Genomic DNA, 16,572 nt, shown 5'->3' on the forward strand with positions numbered 1-16,572 from the left:
GGAATAGAATGATGTCTTAAAACAATGATCTCCTGTATACGAAAAGGCTTACCTGGACTTCAGACATGGTGACGGAAATATTTTTCGGCTGAACAGTGAGCTCCACACACTGCCTCTGGTCTGATGCAAACCTCTGGGGTTCTCCTGCTCTTTCACAACGGTCCTTCCGTGAGCATCTTAATAGGGGAAGGAAAGGTGTATAAAAAAGAGTGATGAGTTGAGTGTGAAATGAGAGGCGAAAAGCAAGAACAAAGGAGAAACGAGAGTTGTGAGCAGTTTAGATTATATGACAATCATTTTAAACATGATGAAGAGGCAAAACAATCACCTTCACGGAGAAAATGAGACCAATATTACAAGACAAATAGGATAATAGCTTGCTGCAACCATTACTGCAGGCCTAAACCATCATTATCCTAGTGGCCTTGACATTTGTTCAAGAAACACTAAACTGTGTGTACACCCATACAGCTCCTCATCTGTTCAGTTTACAGTCCCACCCAATTTAAACTTGTCAGGAGATATATAGGCCACCATTAAAGTTTCACTGAGCTGTAAAAATGATACAATTCAAACCCACGGCATATCAAAAGAGGTCAGCAATTTCCCCTGCTTATTACCAGGCAGCTGATGACGAGAAAAAAAGCATTGCCATGGAGCAGTTTTACGATTAGCTATTCATAATGCATTAGCTATCATTTCACCGTTGAGCTAAAAACCACTGGTCCCAAAGGTGAGTCAAAAGAGCTGATGTGGCACTCTGTGAAGGATTGACAATAATAGGAAGGCGGCAAAAGATGCTAACTGCCTCCACCGTGAGCAGCCCCCATTCTCTCATTTAGATGGTCCATGTTGTGGGAATTGTTTGGTCGCCAGCAGTCCCGCTGGCAACTCGTACACGTGCACACAGATTCTAAATGCATGGATATGTAAAAAGGTGTGCAATTATTTTCCCTTTCTTCAGCGAAACTGCTCTGGTATGCATGTGTGTGCATATTTCCTAGAAAGCACTACATCTTTGTGTTTATGCAAGGTTATGCGTGCATATCCCCAACTCAATTCTACTTTTGATTGAACCTACCGTGGTTATTAAGATGTGGCTAAAGGCACCAGAGGCCCGAAACAGGGCTTGTAAATAATTTGCCTATTAATATTTCCACATTTTGTCTGCAGGGTCTTAGCCTGACTTGGCAACTCAATCAGTTAAGAAATGATCATGCTGCCTTCTTGACACAGTCATGGCCAAATGGAATGTTAACACTGGTTCAAGTCTGTCATGAAGTTGTCATTTTAAAAATGGAGAGATGGCACACGGCATGCCATCAAATGATGATTTGGGAGGAAAAACTGCCTAGTCTACCCAAACGATAAAGTATTCAGACTGTAGATAAACCTCCTTCATTGATATTAAATGGGCATCAATGCATGGTGATACTTACACATTGTGGAGGACACACCAACCACAGTGAGGGTCTCTGGAACCTAAACACTCCTTACACGTAGTGTACTGCTCACAGCTCTCCACTGGAACTCTCACCACCTGGCGTTAAACCAAGAAATGACAGCAAAACAGAGAAAAGCAGGGAAATTATTAGAGAGATTTCTATCCCTTTAAGCAGTATCAGGATAATTGAGAGTTCATAGCAAATGTGTGAATGTTTGAGATCGGATAAAGGATTTCCCAGAGACACATACATTGCACTGTAGAGACTACACCATATAGACTGAGTGACAATCTCCAGTGATGCGTACGTGGGTGAGGCCCTACAGTGCATGCTTGAAGACGTGACAGGTGGTCATGGTAGCCATGGATGGATCGACAGGTGACCTCAAAAAAACCATTGGGTGGTAGGGACGTGTGCAGGCGTGTGTGTACATGATGTGAGACAGAAAAAATGTGTTTGAACAGAGTCCGTGTAACGGGGTCCTGTGTGACAGTGTGTGTTTGTGTATGTCAGTCATTCAGAAGCACAGTACGTATAGGTGTGGGCTTGCTGAGAAATATGAGGTAAAAAGTGTTTGAGATGGCCCTTCACTCCACTTAAAGGCGATAAGAGATGATTCACACCATAGATCCCAGGAGATACGGAAGTGTGGCTATTTCTGAATATTACTGCTGTGCAACAAAACAGACGCGTCTATGTGCTCATGAAATTAAATATTTTTTTCGTGAAAGTTTGTATCAGCCTATATTTTGCTTGAAGGCTAGTTTAAATCAAGCAGTGGCGTCTACTTGGTTGTTAGGAAGAAACATCTAACAAATACCCCCGGGGTAACTAGTGTAATCAAACAGTGATGTTATAAAAACCCGGTTTCAATGGGATGTGGTGCAAAAGGGGGACATCTGGCTTCATTATGATATGCAACCGTAGTGAATGGATCTGAAAAATTGCATTGAGAGGAGTGCAGACGTTAAGGATTGGATGGCTGCAGGAGAGAAACCAGGACACCAAAGGAACAGAGCAATAAAATATTAAAACTCGAGACCAAGAGTCCCCTGTGAACTCTAACTACAACGGATATGTAGGACGGATGTGACATAATGGAACTTATTCACTCAAAGTCATATATGTGTCTGGGTACAATGTTTTGAAAAAGAACATAGTGCAAAGGGAGTGCAGAAAGAAAAATCCATAATGACCAGAGAGAGGTCCAAATGAAATGATACAGGAAAGCAAATGTATAGCACAGAGAGGTTAAGAGGCAGGGAAAGCTATTTGGATGAATGGAGGTGTACTGGAAGGGAAGATACACACGGGGGAGAATCTATGAGGACATTGTACTGTGTAGATAGCTTATGGTGGCAGACGTTTACTATGTGGCATTGTCGCAATAGTGTGAGACAAAACTCCATTTGAAATAAAAGCTGAAAGATATCTAAAAGAACAATACACTGAACGAATAAGGAGATAATGTGCAGATGCATTAAAGGAGCTGCAATTGGATGCACCATTTCTATGTAGTTTGTGATATAGCAAAAAGAGAAAACCAGGCATTCATCACAGATCTACTTCTCCATATATCAATATGATGCTGATTAAGGACAATGGGGCCACATGCAGTAAATCCTGCTTACACTACCAGCCCTTGGTGAGCTCACATCACCTTGTCATTGCACTGTGATGATAGATATGGCCAATTGTGCACAATTGTCTGTGCGGCAACAGAAATGATGACGCTATGGGAATGGTTTCACAAAGTGTTGACGCAATAGAAAGCGGTTATGTTTAACAAGCCTGATGGGGATGGAAAATATCTTTCTACAGTCAACAAGGCATTTTAATGCTTGTACAGTATGCAAATTCCAATCTTAAGCATAGTGTATGCACTGTATGTTTATGGTAATACTTTATATATGGGGTGTCTTCATACATTCTGATATACAGTACATTCATGATAACCCCCTTTTAGCTTCCCTTGGGGACTCTTTTAATGAAAGCCAATTCCAAAAGCGTACCACATTACTCCTTTAAATGATCTCATAAACCAAGGCTGCGAGCTTCTCTCTTGCCATCTCCTGTTATTTACAATGGCCTCTACACTGTAACTCATGTTAACCTTTCTTGGCCTTCTCCTTCTGTTTGGACCAGGCTGTATTGAAGTGACATCTTCTTTTAAATGTAAACTTTCCACATTTCCTCTCCAATCGGCTTTAACAGCACACAAGCACCTGCTTTTAAAAGTCCAGCTAACAGGCTTTGTGACGGTCACCCCCAAACCCAAAAGACATGTAAAGCTTTTTAACACAGCTTTTCATTGCATATTAAATCTAAACACACGGAAGTCTCTTTTTTTAACACAACGGGTATGAAAAAAGAGTTGCGGCAGACTGTTTTTTGAATTTCGGATAATCCTCGTTTGAGTTAGTTTTCTTTTTTTCATCACTATTTAAGTAGTTAATTCTCTTTTTTCAATTTTTTAATTGATCCTTTTTTTAAATTTGTTTTTTTGCTGAAATTAATGTGACATTAAAGAACATTGAATTTCCTTGTGTTGAATTGTGGTACACAATTCAATTTGCCAACCTTATACAAAATATGACAATATGGACATGAATTTCCACAAGTCAATCCGATATATCATAAAAGAAAATTCTGTCACCAGGTAACTTTTCCTAAAAAAAAAAGTAGATAGAGGTATACCATCAACAGGGTTGTCAAGAAGGAGAGCTTGTCTTTTTGAATACTTGAGTGGATTCGGGTATCAAAGCCTGGGTGAGCAAGTCTGCAATGAGTGGATTGTCAGGGATTTAGAAGATCAATGACTGGATTGAGGTATTGACTGATAAGCAAACTGCTGCTTTAGTACACCAATTCAAAAAGACTAATAAATTAAAGAGACAAACAAACAAAGATTTAACATGTATTACATGTTGAAATATAGTAAAGTTTGGATTTCAAGACAACACACATACTCCAGGGAAATGAAATAAGAAAAAAAAACTTTTTGCGCGTCCCCAAACAGACACTGCATTGGAAACGCCTGACGGCAGAAGATGAAATATTATCTGACATAGTTTTGCATATCATTATGGAATTTTGCAATAACTTTCATAAACCAAACAACAGTAGATGTGGAGTTGAGAGTGTGACAAATGAATTAAAAACGTTTAAAAAAAATATAAAATAGAATTAAAAAGGTGGAAGAACATTTAAAAAATACATCTCATCTATCTCCACTGCAATCCTAGATAGATGGAGATTACAAATTCACTTTATAGGTCAATACTCTCGCCCATCTTTTTGTTGAATGTCCAGATGGTACATGCAGTAGAGATGGAACAAACTAAAGTGGAGAGCAAAATAGCAGACACTGTGAACAAAGATAGAAAAAGCAGTGAAAACAAAGGCAACAATAGTCAAAGAGTGAAAAGGGGAGAGGAGTAAATGTGAGTGGCTAAGGTAGACGGGCCTGGAGGACTTCTAATTAAGTGCGGACGGGAGTGGACGGCTGCCTGGTAAATGACTCTGTCACTTTAGTAAATGGACTTTGTGAGGAGTGAGGAGCCACACAGCTGGCATTTCCATTAGCACTGCCAAGTGACCCACCGCCATGTTCACAGGTCGCCAGCAGAAGAGAAGCCCGAAGAGAACATAGCCATTCCTCAAAGGTGTAGAGCAAAGCAGTGATAGTTAGAGTTACAAAGATCTGAATCTTGCACTTACAGTAATTTTAAAGTCGATTCCCTTAAGTTTCTATCTTGTAGTACAGGAGTCTCCAACCACCTGACTCTTACTGGGCCACAGGCCATTTGGCAACACAGAGAAATAAATGTTTGCTTGAAAGTTTTCGGCAAGGAAACTGAATAGTTTTTTTCATTTTTTTCCCTGCTCTTCACCTTTAAATAAACTTGTATTGAGATTTTGTTTATTTTAGCAAGCAGAGGAGTGTTCAAAAGCTAAGGAAACTTCCATAAAGCATGTTTTAAACTATATAAATATATACTATTTCCTTTGCCATTACTGGACGCCACACAGAAATAGAACAAAATTCTATGTTGGGACCTTCCCCTCCATGGCAAATTCACGTAAACTTTGCCACTCAGTCCTAAATCTTCACAAATGGTCAATGCCACGGCAACATCCTCTCCCGCATACACAATAAATGGGTTTCAGTGGATGGGGCAAACTGTGTAATGCTAACACTATTGTGAAAAGGCCTTAATCGCCATCAAGCAACTGGAGACCCCAATTGTATGTCCAATTGATAGTGACTGAGGAGTAAGGTGAAATGGGGGAAAAGAAACCATTAACCTCTCTATCTAACCTACCTTCTTTTCCAAACCTATTAGTCTGTACAATCACACAATCCTTTGAAAGACAACAGTGGAGTAAAACAGCAAAAGATGAACGAAAGACAGAGCTATCTCCTGACAGCTAGACTTCCATTAGAATTGATAGCATCAAGACCTGTCTGCACACACTTTTTCCGACACAGCATGTTCACAACAATGCAGACGTTTTTGGGAAGAAAAAAAATCCAGCAAAAGACATAAAAGAGAAATAAAATGTAACAATAGTGTGTCGAACATGAAAACATACTTTCTGTTTGGCCAAGTTATTATGGTCAATCTTCTGAAATATGAGACTGTTGAAAAGAAGTTACCCCGTTTCAATCATATCAGAGAATTAACAAGTATAGGGGAGACTTCTTCAAGGCTGAACAATCTGTTTGAATCAGAGCCAATCACTTACTACTCCATCATGTCATTAAGATGTGTTTACTATGTACTGATTGCAAAGGAGAGTGATGAAAATTCTCTTGTAGTCGTCACAAAAGTAGATTTGAATCTGTATCTGATTATTATGGGAAAAGTTGGTCCATGCTGGAAGTCCAGATGCATCCGAGCACCATTTTAGCAAGACCCAAAAAATTAGGAAAAATAAAAAGCTGACTTTTACTGTTATTCCCCCACCACTACAATACCCAATCTAGCACGTTCTCAATAATTAATTTCAAACATGTTTAATGTATTTAGAAACAATCTCTATATCCCTTCTATTCACAAGCTTTTTAATATTTTCATCACTCAACAATCTCGTCTCTGTCTCCTTGGTCACGAGCAAACAAAGTCCAATAATGATTTGAACTCAAGTAATTGAAAAGAATGGCCACATTCGCATCTGCAAAAAGCACACTTCTTCCCTTGTCACTATACTGACTTCACCTCACTGCACCACATTCATTAACATTTGCATGACAAAGACAACGCATTGTTCAAAGTCTTGTGGTGTGCAAAGCAACGGTCTTGTGCTTTCCCTACACACATAACCAGAAAGTCAAAATGAGTAAAAGGTGGCGTTAAATCATTTAATACATTTATATTATAATAAATAAAAATGTGCATTAAAATTAAACCAATCCTCAATGAATGCAAACATTTGCAGAAGGATGTAGCACACACTTAAAATGGTAAAACAAAGTGTCAAATACATTTGGTGTTAAACCTCTTTGGTACTTGTTACCTTCCAGTTATTATCTGTCGACCACTTTGTGATATTGGGAAAATTAATCGTTGAGCCACTTAAAACTGACTGATTAGCTGCATGGAGTTTATTAAATGACAGTCTTGATTGATACAACCAGCTGCCTTGTTATATGTGTTCATGTCAGCCAGTGCTAATGTGTGCACTAACGAGATTGGCAATAGACCAGTAATATGTGAATGTTTACAGATAGACGAGAACAAACACAACACTATCACCCTAGATTGATGTGTAATGAAATCATATGTGGGAGACATTAAATGATTAAGTGTTGCTGACATCCGTCGAACAAAACAGACTGCTTCCCCCCAAGGCGGAAATAACATTAAAGACATACAGTACAGATGTGGTCAAGGACATGAACTTGTGCCAAATCACTGTATAATGCAAATGACATTCCAAAACATAAACTTGTTCTCAATATTAGTCTGCCTTACTTTCACAATCAATTTACTGTTATAACTTCGGAAAAAAAAATCTCCTTGCCACATCTGAGAATCCTTTTCAACCATGACAGCCTACTTAAACTCATTACAAATACAGTATAATGCACAGTACTCTCCTTTAATAACACTCTATTTCAGAGGCCATTTACACAGAGAAGCTGCGACAAAATCATTGTGGATTGGCCTCGTGTTCTGAGTCGCAAGCTTTCGATTACGGTTGGAACGGTTCGATTTTGACGCTTGCTGCGCAGCTGGGTAAAGGGAAACTCTAGTGAACGTTTTTGCTGCCAACATCAGCACACATTGCACATCATTTTTAACATGCACAGTCGCCTTACATGGGTTTCATTTCTTTAACACTTTAACGTGTGTTACCTACAATACACAAACACTCTGAAATGACAAAACACACCCACACACAAAACAATGCATACACATATATGCACATATATAGCAGACTGCCCTCCAGTCTTGCCGTCATATCTTCTATTGATAATAATGACAGTGATGAATATAACTGGAACCGAGCGAGTCATAAATCACAGAGCCTCACCCCTAACTTTGACTCACCAGTTAGAACGTGTGTGGATGAGATGGGGTGAGAGAGGGATGGAGAGTTGGAAAACTTGATGTGAGCTATGCATGAGTGGATGTGTCCAGTGACACTGTAATGTGCTTGGCTTGTCTAAAAAGACCCTGCAGGCAACCGACTACACGCCATAAGTGCGGACGTACACACGCGCCTTCAGAGGATCGGTACAGAACTACTGTGAGCGTGAATCAATCTTCATGCCATGTGCAGATAAAAAAAGAGGAACCCGGCTTTCTGATGCATGCAAAGTAACCTGGTGTGTTATTGCAAATTCAGGCCCACGATCGCCATCCTTCAATTGCTGTAGCTTACGTCCTTTCTTTATACATTATATGTCTTCCTAATTCAACAATTTTCTACCTCCACCTAGTATTTAGAGAGGGGTCGAGGGTGCATGTGTTTGTGTGTAAAAGAGATGTGCAAAAAGGAGCATTGCACTAATAGCAAGAGATCATTAAAAACATGTGGATGGGATCAGTACAAGGCAGTTGAAAGGAGAGGACTCAATTTGGGCTTAGATGGAAGTGTGTGAGTGTGTATCAGTGAAGGCACATTTGTACAAGTAAGGTATGGGGGGCATTTTGGAGTAGATGGAGGGCAGAGGATAAAGATGAGGATAGGGTGGAAGAGAAGGGAACAGTCCCCCTCTGGTCATTAGTGTTGGAAGGGGGTTTAAAAAGCAGGCCAGGCAACCCGATCCCATCCTCTGCTTAATAAAAGCCTGCTACCCATTACTGGTGATCTAACAAAAAGAGCTAGACAAATGTGTTGAGGCGGTGGGGGGTTGCACACCTATGTTAGTTCTCAAATGTTATTTATCAAGAGTAGTGCTATACTATATTGTACAACAGAGTGAACCCTATACCGTTTATTTAATTCTAATGTCCCTTATTTTTTTTAAATGATTGTTTTTGGGTTTTCCCATTCAGAGTGTACATATTTATTTACAAATTGTCTTTCCATTAGTGGCACCCTGTGACTGACAAACATCCTGTCCCGACTCCTGCTGACTGAATTACTTTTTGTGACCACAATTACATGAAGTATAACCGCTATGTCTGGTTAGTTCCAAGTTTTAGAAAGTTTATTTACCACAAATGACCGTGGCAATTCTTGTAAAGCTCTCGCCCACTGGTCTTTAAGTAAGAAATATGATTCCGTCTAATAGCATTGGCCTGGCTCGCTGCTGAGGAGATTTGCCAAGTCTCAAACACCTTCCATAAAAGCAAACATCAGACATATATCTCCCACGTTTTAATCAGACAGCATCTTTAGATCTATTAAAAATGGCCATCTTCACATCATGCAAGCACTGGCTCTGCTGCCTTCACTCACTGCACTAATGAGACAGACAAATGAGGGGAGCAGCTGGGCCTGGGGAGCGACAGAACTGTGACACGCTCGCCCCCGCCTGCTGCACCCCAACCCCATCTTGTCTCATTGCTCTCACAGCCCTACCATCAGAGTAGACATGGTCTATATCAGCGGTAGGGCTAGTAATGACCATAGGTATATAGACACACACTGCATGTGACCGCAAACCCTCTATTTCTGTGTGTGTGTGTGTGTGTGTATGTGTTCATTATTAGAGTTTATTGTTGGCTTGTGTATTCCAAACATATGTGAGGTGGTGGCAGGGGTAAAGTTACAATGTGCTTGAAATCAATGTTTAGGGGCTGTATTGTACTGTACTATTACTAGTTGATAATGGTCACTTGTCTAAATGTATGCATCAGAGCCACATACAATAAAATCTAAGATAATTTTTGTTTAAGATATTTTTTTGTTGATTTGGCAGCTGCTTGTCAGCCTGCAAATGCATTTGCAAGGAATATGGATCAGATTTTCTTTTATGCATGCCACTTTTCTGTGTGATTTAAAAAAAATGTTATTTATTTTTTATGGAAAATATAAACTCACCTGTTTATCAGTCAGTGTGTAGAGGTATTGCTGGTTAGGGCTGAAAAGCATGTCTCTCAGCAAGGGACTTCCTCCTTCACTTAACGTCACTTTCTCGTAGAGTACTGCTGGACGGTTTGGACTCACAGAGTTCACCAAGATCTAAAGACAAACACACGTAACAAACAACTTAACTAAATTGAAATATTTATTCAACACATTCATTTTGTTCAATATCAACAGCATATGCCAATGTACAAGCACAAAAACATGAGACATTGTTTGGAAAAATAACAGTTTGACACACTGGCTATAGTTCTCAATTTCAAGTCTCTGCTAATAGTGTGTTGATTAAGGTGCTAGGTGTTCTGATTATAAGGCATGATAACAAAAGAGCATGAATGAAAAGGTAAACTATTGAACCTAAAAGAAATAACAGACCCACAGAGCATCTGAAATCACACAAAGCAGTTAAATAGCACATCACTTGGAAAGAGTCACGCTAATCTCCGGATAAATGTGAAGAAAAGCAAAATCATTGTGTAGTTTTTCATGTGTAATGGTGTCTTTGTGATCATTGGTAAAAAGTTCACCAAGACCTGAACAGTCATCATGCAGAAAGAAGATGAGATTATGTCTAGCTGGGATGACTGTGAGGCATCTCAGAAGAAAACGAAAATCACAAAGGAATTGGCAAAGATCTCTCCATTATTGTCAACTCGCTCTGCTATCAGCTCACACTGACAAGGAAGGGACGGGAGACTATGATTAGTAGGGAATATTATACAGACACACCGAGAAATACTGTAGGCTTGTTCCGATGGAGAAGACAAACAATGATTAGAAACAAACACACAAGAAAGTTATTGCTCAATATTAATTAATTTATTATCCACAAGAGTCGTGTGGCTTGTGGATTGTAGTCCATCACAGCTGACTATGAGCAAATATTGTTCAATATGTTTTGCCTAAAAAGCATGTGATGATACAGTACATAAAGATAGTCAAATATACTGAAAGAGGAAATCTCAATGTAAACATTTGTAATTGAGTAGTTTGTGCCCACAAAAATAATTTTAAAAAAGAAGTGGCAATACCATTATCATACGAGAGAAAGGATTGGAAATAAGAACAACCACATGTTATCATCAAGGAAATACACCAGGAAACAATGAAAGAGTTATTTTCACAATGTGTTCATATGAAGGCAAGGACTAACACATATACTTATGAATGAAATAATTTAATATAATTTTGATAGCCAAATAGAAATAAATTGGGGGGGGGACCCTGGGATGCCTGTGTTAGGGTTTCAGTAGGCTTCTCTCATTTGGACCATGACCATCTAGAGGAAGATTCATGGTCCAAATGATGTGGAATGCTTACTGAACAATTTATGTGCAACACATTTCTCCTTTGCCTATTGTTGCTGTCTCATTCCACCATGTCCTCTATCTGAAGGAGGATATTTTATGCAGTGAAAACAGAAATGTGGGGTTGTGAGACATATATTTAAAAAAAAAAGACAAGCAATTGAAGATAGACAACCCTTGAAAGCAAGTAATAAATTGTTTAAAATCCATTTATTCTTTAGCAACCACAGCCAAAGATGAAAATATATTTAAACCAGTAGTAGAACTCTATAACTAGGATTTAGGCACGATTAAGAATATGATCAATGCAGATGGATCCAATGATAGATGGATAGACGGCTGAAAACATTTCATACATATGCTTGTTTGATTTGATCTCAGAAGGAGAATGATGAGAGATTAAAGAAGCAATCTGTTAGACATTTTAACAGAAGCCAATAACCAAACTTTATGCTGTGTGTGCATGTCGGGCCCTAAAAAATCTCAGTGTTGGTCCAATGAATCTACAAGTGGCTTTTCTGTATGTGTGTGTAAGAGTATTCATGATGTGACCGTGCATGTTTATCAAGTCAAGAAATCAATACAACATTCACTGACAGCAGGAGACACTGCTCCTCAGTCATTGTCTCCTCTCTATTGTTTAGCTTTCCAGTTAATACTTGATGGATGGTTTCAAATAATGATTGAAACAGTTGTTTGTAGCACTTTTTTCTAACTTTATTTGGCCATCATATTACAATGGAACCTCAAAAACTGAAGGCAAGCCCATTTAAGGGAGATCAAACTTTTGAATCAAATTATTCCATACCAGTCATTTGTAAAAAAAAAAGAGAGCTAATTTAAGTTATAAGTGATATGTACTATACAGCGTGACGGACTAGGAGTGAGAGATGCGGGTAACTACTTTTGATTGGATTTGGAGTTGCTTCACACAATGATTAAATGCAAATTAGCAGGCGTTGTACATTCATTTTTTTTGTCTCCAAACTCCGCACATAACACCAAACATACCTGTCAAAAAGTGATGGCAAACAATGGCTATTTAGATGTGATGTAATGTAATTTTTCTTTACATGATTATACGTCAGTGGCACAGATAGCTGAACATAGATAAGTTTGAGCCGTGCAAAAAGAAATCATTTTCTGTCCACTTACAAAAAATTAGATAATTTTTTTGCAGTACTTTCTTTGACGATGTATCATGCCATATTAATGTGCCAAGGGAAGCACTGGGAATTACTGCTGAAGATGACCACATGACACATCTGGACCCCCCCTTCATTCTTCCCCCCGCTCCAAATCCTAATGCCAAGTTTTTATCTTGCCACAAGCCCCGCTTGGCTCTGATTGACAGCTCGCTAGTGGTGGTGTTAGGGCAGGGTGAGAGCTGGCTGATAAGACAGTAGCATGACACTGATGAGTATGATGTATGTCAGTGACAAATGGTAGACCAAGTGGAAATGAAACTTGAGCCGTGCAGGAAACAAACAGAGAAAGAATCGAAAATGTAAACAGTTAAACCGTACATTTAAACAATAGAAAATGAGACAAAAAATAACTGTAAAACTGTCAAAGACCATAAATTAAGAAAGCATAGAACAACACAAAATGACATAGTTCATTGTTGCAGGCCCTTTGAAGATCTTCAACGCATCGTTACCGCTTGACTACCTACGTCGAACGCAGAACAGCTTTGATCGGAAAATGCAGTTGAACATAAAGCATATTTTGCACACTAAACACGTGCATGCACACCCATACACTCACACACTTAATAGGGTTATAGTGTGGTAAACTTGACATAAGTATGTCTCGCCATGAATAACGGTAGAAGGCCTCACATTCCTGACTTTGATGTGGCGGGCGCCCCCCATGTATTAGAGTGTGGATGTGTGTGTTTAAGGGGTCCTATAGGGAGGGGAATTCAGTGTGGCCCTGAACGTAACAAAGAAGAATAAAAGAAAACGGCAATAGGGTGATGGACAGAGAAAAGAAAGTGTCATGGTTCTATAGGACCTGCACTATGTTAGGGGCCATGTGAAGGATGAAATTGCGAACAATGGATGGAAACACTTAAAGCTAGGACTTAGTTCATACACCGTTTCCAAGATCAAAGCCAAGGACTTGCTGTATAACTTTGAAACATATCCAAGTTCACGACATTTGGGGTACGTCAAAGTTAATAGTCTTTCTTGACAAAGAAGGAAAGCAGAAATATTTGCACTACAAAAGAAAATATTCACAAATAACAAGTGGCTCCAGCAATAGTCTACTGTCTATATGTGCTTAAAGAAAGCTTTATATATTTTCCTGCTGCAATACTGCATCGTCTTTCGTAGCCAATCCCAAAAAAAGGAATCAGTCATGTCCTATTGCACTGCGAGCTTGGCAGGACTTTAGTAGAGAACGATAATATAAATACAATGATAGTTTTTTTCCTGACGCAATAGAGGACACAGCTTTTCTATCTCTGAGTGTGCAAGTAAGTTCAAACACAATTGTTACCCTAGTAATAATTGTTAGTGTTTTTTGTCTGGTTTGTGTGTTAATGTTTGAGGGTGAAAAGATGAGGGCAGATGCACCATCACAGATGAGTGCTCAACCTTGCATATCTATTAGACAAATCCCTAATTAGCACAACACACAAAGGTGCCCACACATTTTATTGCATATACAGCCAACTTGGATAAACTGGAGGTAAAAGTGCACCATATGTGGGTCAGCTGGACGGCGCAGCATTTGCATTAACAGCATAATGACAGACAAAGAGCTACAATGATGGATGAGGTGTGTATTCACATATAAACGCACACAGATACACACACAGCGAGGAATGCCAGTGTGACAGGCTGACAGCTATCATAACAGTGTGTGTGTCTGTGTTTGGTTATTTTAAGGTCTGGGGCATATATAACCGATACAAATGTGATCTTTACCCACTACCAAATTCCTCCAAACTGCATCCCTAATTATAAACAGAACTGTTTTTCAGAGGCATATAATCTTGCAATTTTATCACAGAAATTGCTTTAACTGTAGACCTTGAACTGTACATTTACCACTCAAAATGTCAAGTCTGATGAGCAGGCCAGCTGCAGAAACAAAGATAAACATCCCTCCTTCACACTTACATGTCTTCCAAATGTCTCAACTAGGAGTTTAAAGAAAAACAAAGCTGACATACACCAAGACAGTAATTCTTACACAGACAACTTCACCTTGCTGACACTAATGCCCACACTTTCAAGCCGCTTGCCCTTTAAAAGGCCACATCTTAAAATAATAATCAGGTAGAGAAAATCAAAAGTGAAATAACTTCATTTGACCATACAGATGCCAAAACAAAGGATTTGGCCTGCCCTTTTTAACATTGCAGCAGCTACGCTTTAACAAGTTTCACAACCGTTAATCCATTGACAGTAAGCCCAAGTAGGTGACTTAAATCCTTTTGTCCTCTCTTGTTCACTTGCAGTTGCAAGTCAAAATGACAGGCTTTGATATTTACCAGCCAATCTGCACTGTACTTATGCATGTGTGTGACTGTGACCTTTTGCAAGTGTAAAAGGTCGCAAGACAGCATACACCCACACACCACAAAAACCAACAGGTTAGGATCTATACTGCACAGTTAAAAAAACATAAATAGCATTACATTTACACCTGCAGTGTAAGTTTGGCCTTAAATAGCTAGTAATTAGTCTATTATCACTTCTGCTCTCAAATGAGTAAGATTTTTCTCTCAAGAAACGCCACCTCTTTCTCCCATTCCTTTGTCTTACAATTCAAATAAAGTGTCTTTAGTAAGTTGTTGTCAGATCAAGGCGTGTGCAGTGAGTTGCCATATAGTACATGGCATGGCAGCGGCTCTACATCAGGCTAACTCAAACATCTGTGAAGAAATACATACATAGACACACATGCATCTTATGGTGTTTACTATAGCTCATTTTATCTGCAGAGTTGCAAATGGAAGAAATTGCTCCACAACATTATCATATACAATAAAATGAGATTGAGAGTCCCAATTGAATGCCTTTTTAGTGTTGCCGTTAAAATGAGGAAAGACCTCTTACTGGGAAGCGAAGCACAAATCTCTTATGGACTATCTCAACTGAAACAAAATTACACATTACCGGTAAATACTGCTGAGAGAATATCATTGTAAAGTATATCAGTATATTGCATGCATACATTTATGAAGCCCATTTTCTATTTATCCAGCAACAGCAGTACGTTTACGGTAACATTTCATGAAAAAAGTGGAGACAATGATTAAAAAGCAAGCTACGCTAATAGGCTGCGAGCTTTATCGGACATAGCAGTGACAAAAAAACAAGAAATAATTGGAACCAAGTTGAATGCGAGGGACAGATGTTATCCGCAATGTATTGTGTGTTTGCCATGAATAGTGGCATTCCACATGGAGAATCACGGAGTGTAAATGTGGGCAGGAGGTGCGTTTGTACAAACTGTGTGCACACAAACTGCATTAGTTAACCATGCAACAGGATGCTTGTACCCAATTGAGCGCGCAGAGTTACATCAATTAAAAACTAGAGGGCACTAAGAACATAAGACAAAAAAACATAACACAATTGATAGCACACCACGCAGCATCTCTTGACCCACCATTCACTGACTAAATCCTCAATTCTCTGGGATTACAGCTATTATGGACCTCATCTTCAACAGTAATTACCAAGGTAGGTGTGTGTGCATGTGTGTGTGTTCCTGTGGGAGAGTCAGAGTGATTACATGGCCACTGGTGCCTCTAATAGCATCTTTAAGAAAATGTAAGCAGGGAATGATGAGTGATTTGCATCTTTTCCCAAAGAACCAAAATGATAGATGATTTTTATGGTGTTTAGAATCCATGGAACTGTTCTTTTTTCACGATGACCTTAAATCAATTGTGGTAATTTTTATTTGGGTATTAGACAATGATGTAGCAAAAGCCATTGTCATAACAAAATTAAAGAAAAAAAGCTTTGTCGTATTTTATTTGGATCCCATTCCCACAAATGGGCAAGCGCTATAGGTGGCTTGACTGCACGTGGTACATAGCGGTCAGGGGCATTGCGAGAACATAGTTTTCAAAATGAAACTTTGAATTAACATCCAGAAACATTAAGCGACAGAAAACCAAAATATAATACAAATTGTGAAAAATAATGAACAAAGGTGGTGTCTGTGAAGTTGTAAACTAATAATTATTTGGATTTTGGACATACTCTTGACTCAATAATGGGTAGAGTTTAACATTTAATTTCATGTTG

The 16,572-nt window shown here is 39.0% G+C and overlaps 1 protein-coding gene across 10 annotated transcripts in view; it reads right to left on the reverse strand.

Annotated features, from left to right (window-relative positions):
- Positions 1–16,572, reverse strand: part of plxna1b (plexin A1b) — a 145,354-nt gene that overhangs the window by 75,394 nt on the left and 53,388 nt on the right. For all 10 annotated transcript variants that reach the window (XR_013300516.1, XR_013300515.1, XR_013300514.1 and 7 more), the window contains exons 4-6: positions 9,945–10,085; positions 1,440–1,540; positions 53–176 (exon numbers count right to left, since the gene is read on the reverse strand). Coding sequence is in view for 2 of the 10 variants with exons in the window: in XM_077602058.1 (XP_077458184.1) it covers positions 53–176; positions 1,440–1,540; positions 9,945–10,085 (366 nt within the window). In the remaining 8 variants the exon portion in view is untranslated. The remainder of the gene's footprint in view (positions 1–52; positions 177–1,439; positions 1,541–9,944; positions 10,086–16,572) is intronic.

This window comes from Stigmatopora argus, chromosome 6 (genome assembly GCF_051989625.1).
Source record: "Stigmatopora argus isolate UIUO_Sarg chromosome 6, RoL_Sarg_1.0, whole genome shotgun sequence".
Taxonomy (NCBI): Eukaryota; Metazoa; Chordata; class Actinopteri; order Syngnathiformes; family Syngnathidae; genus Stigmatopora; species Stigmatopora argus.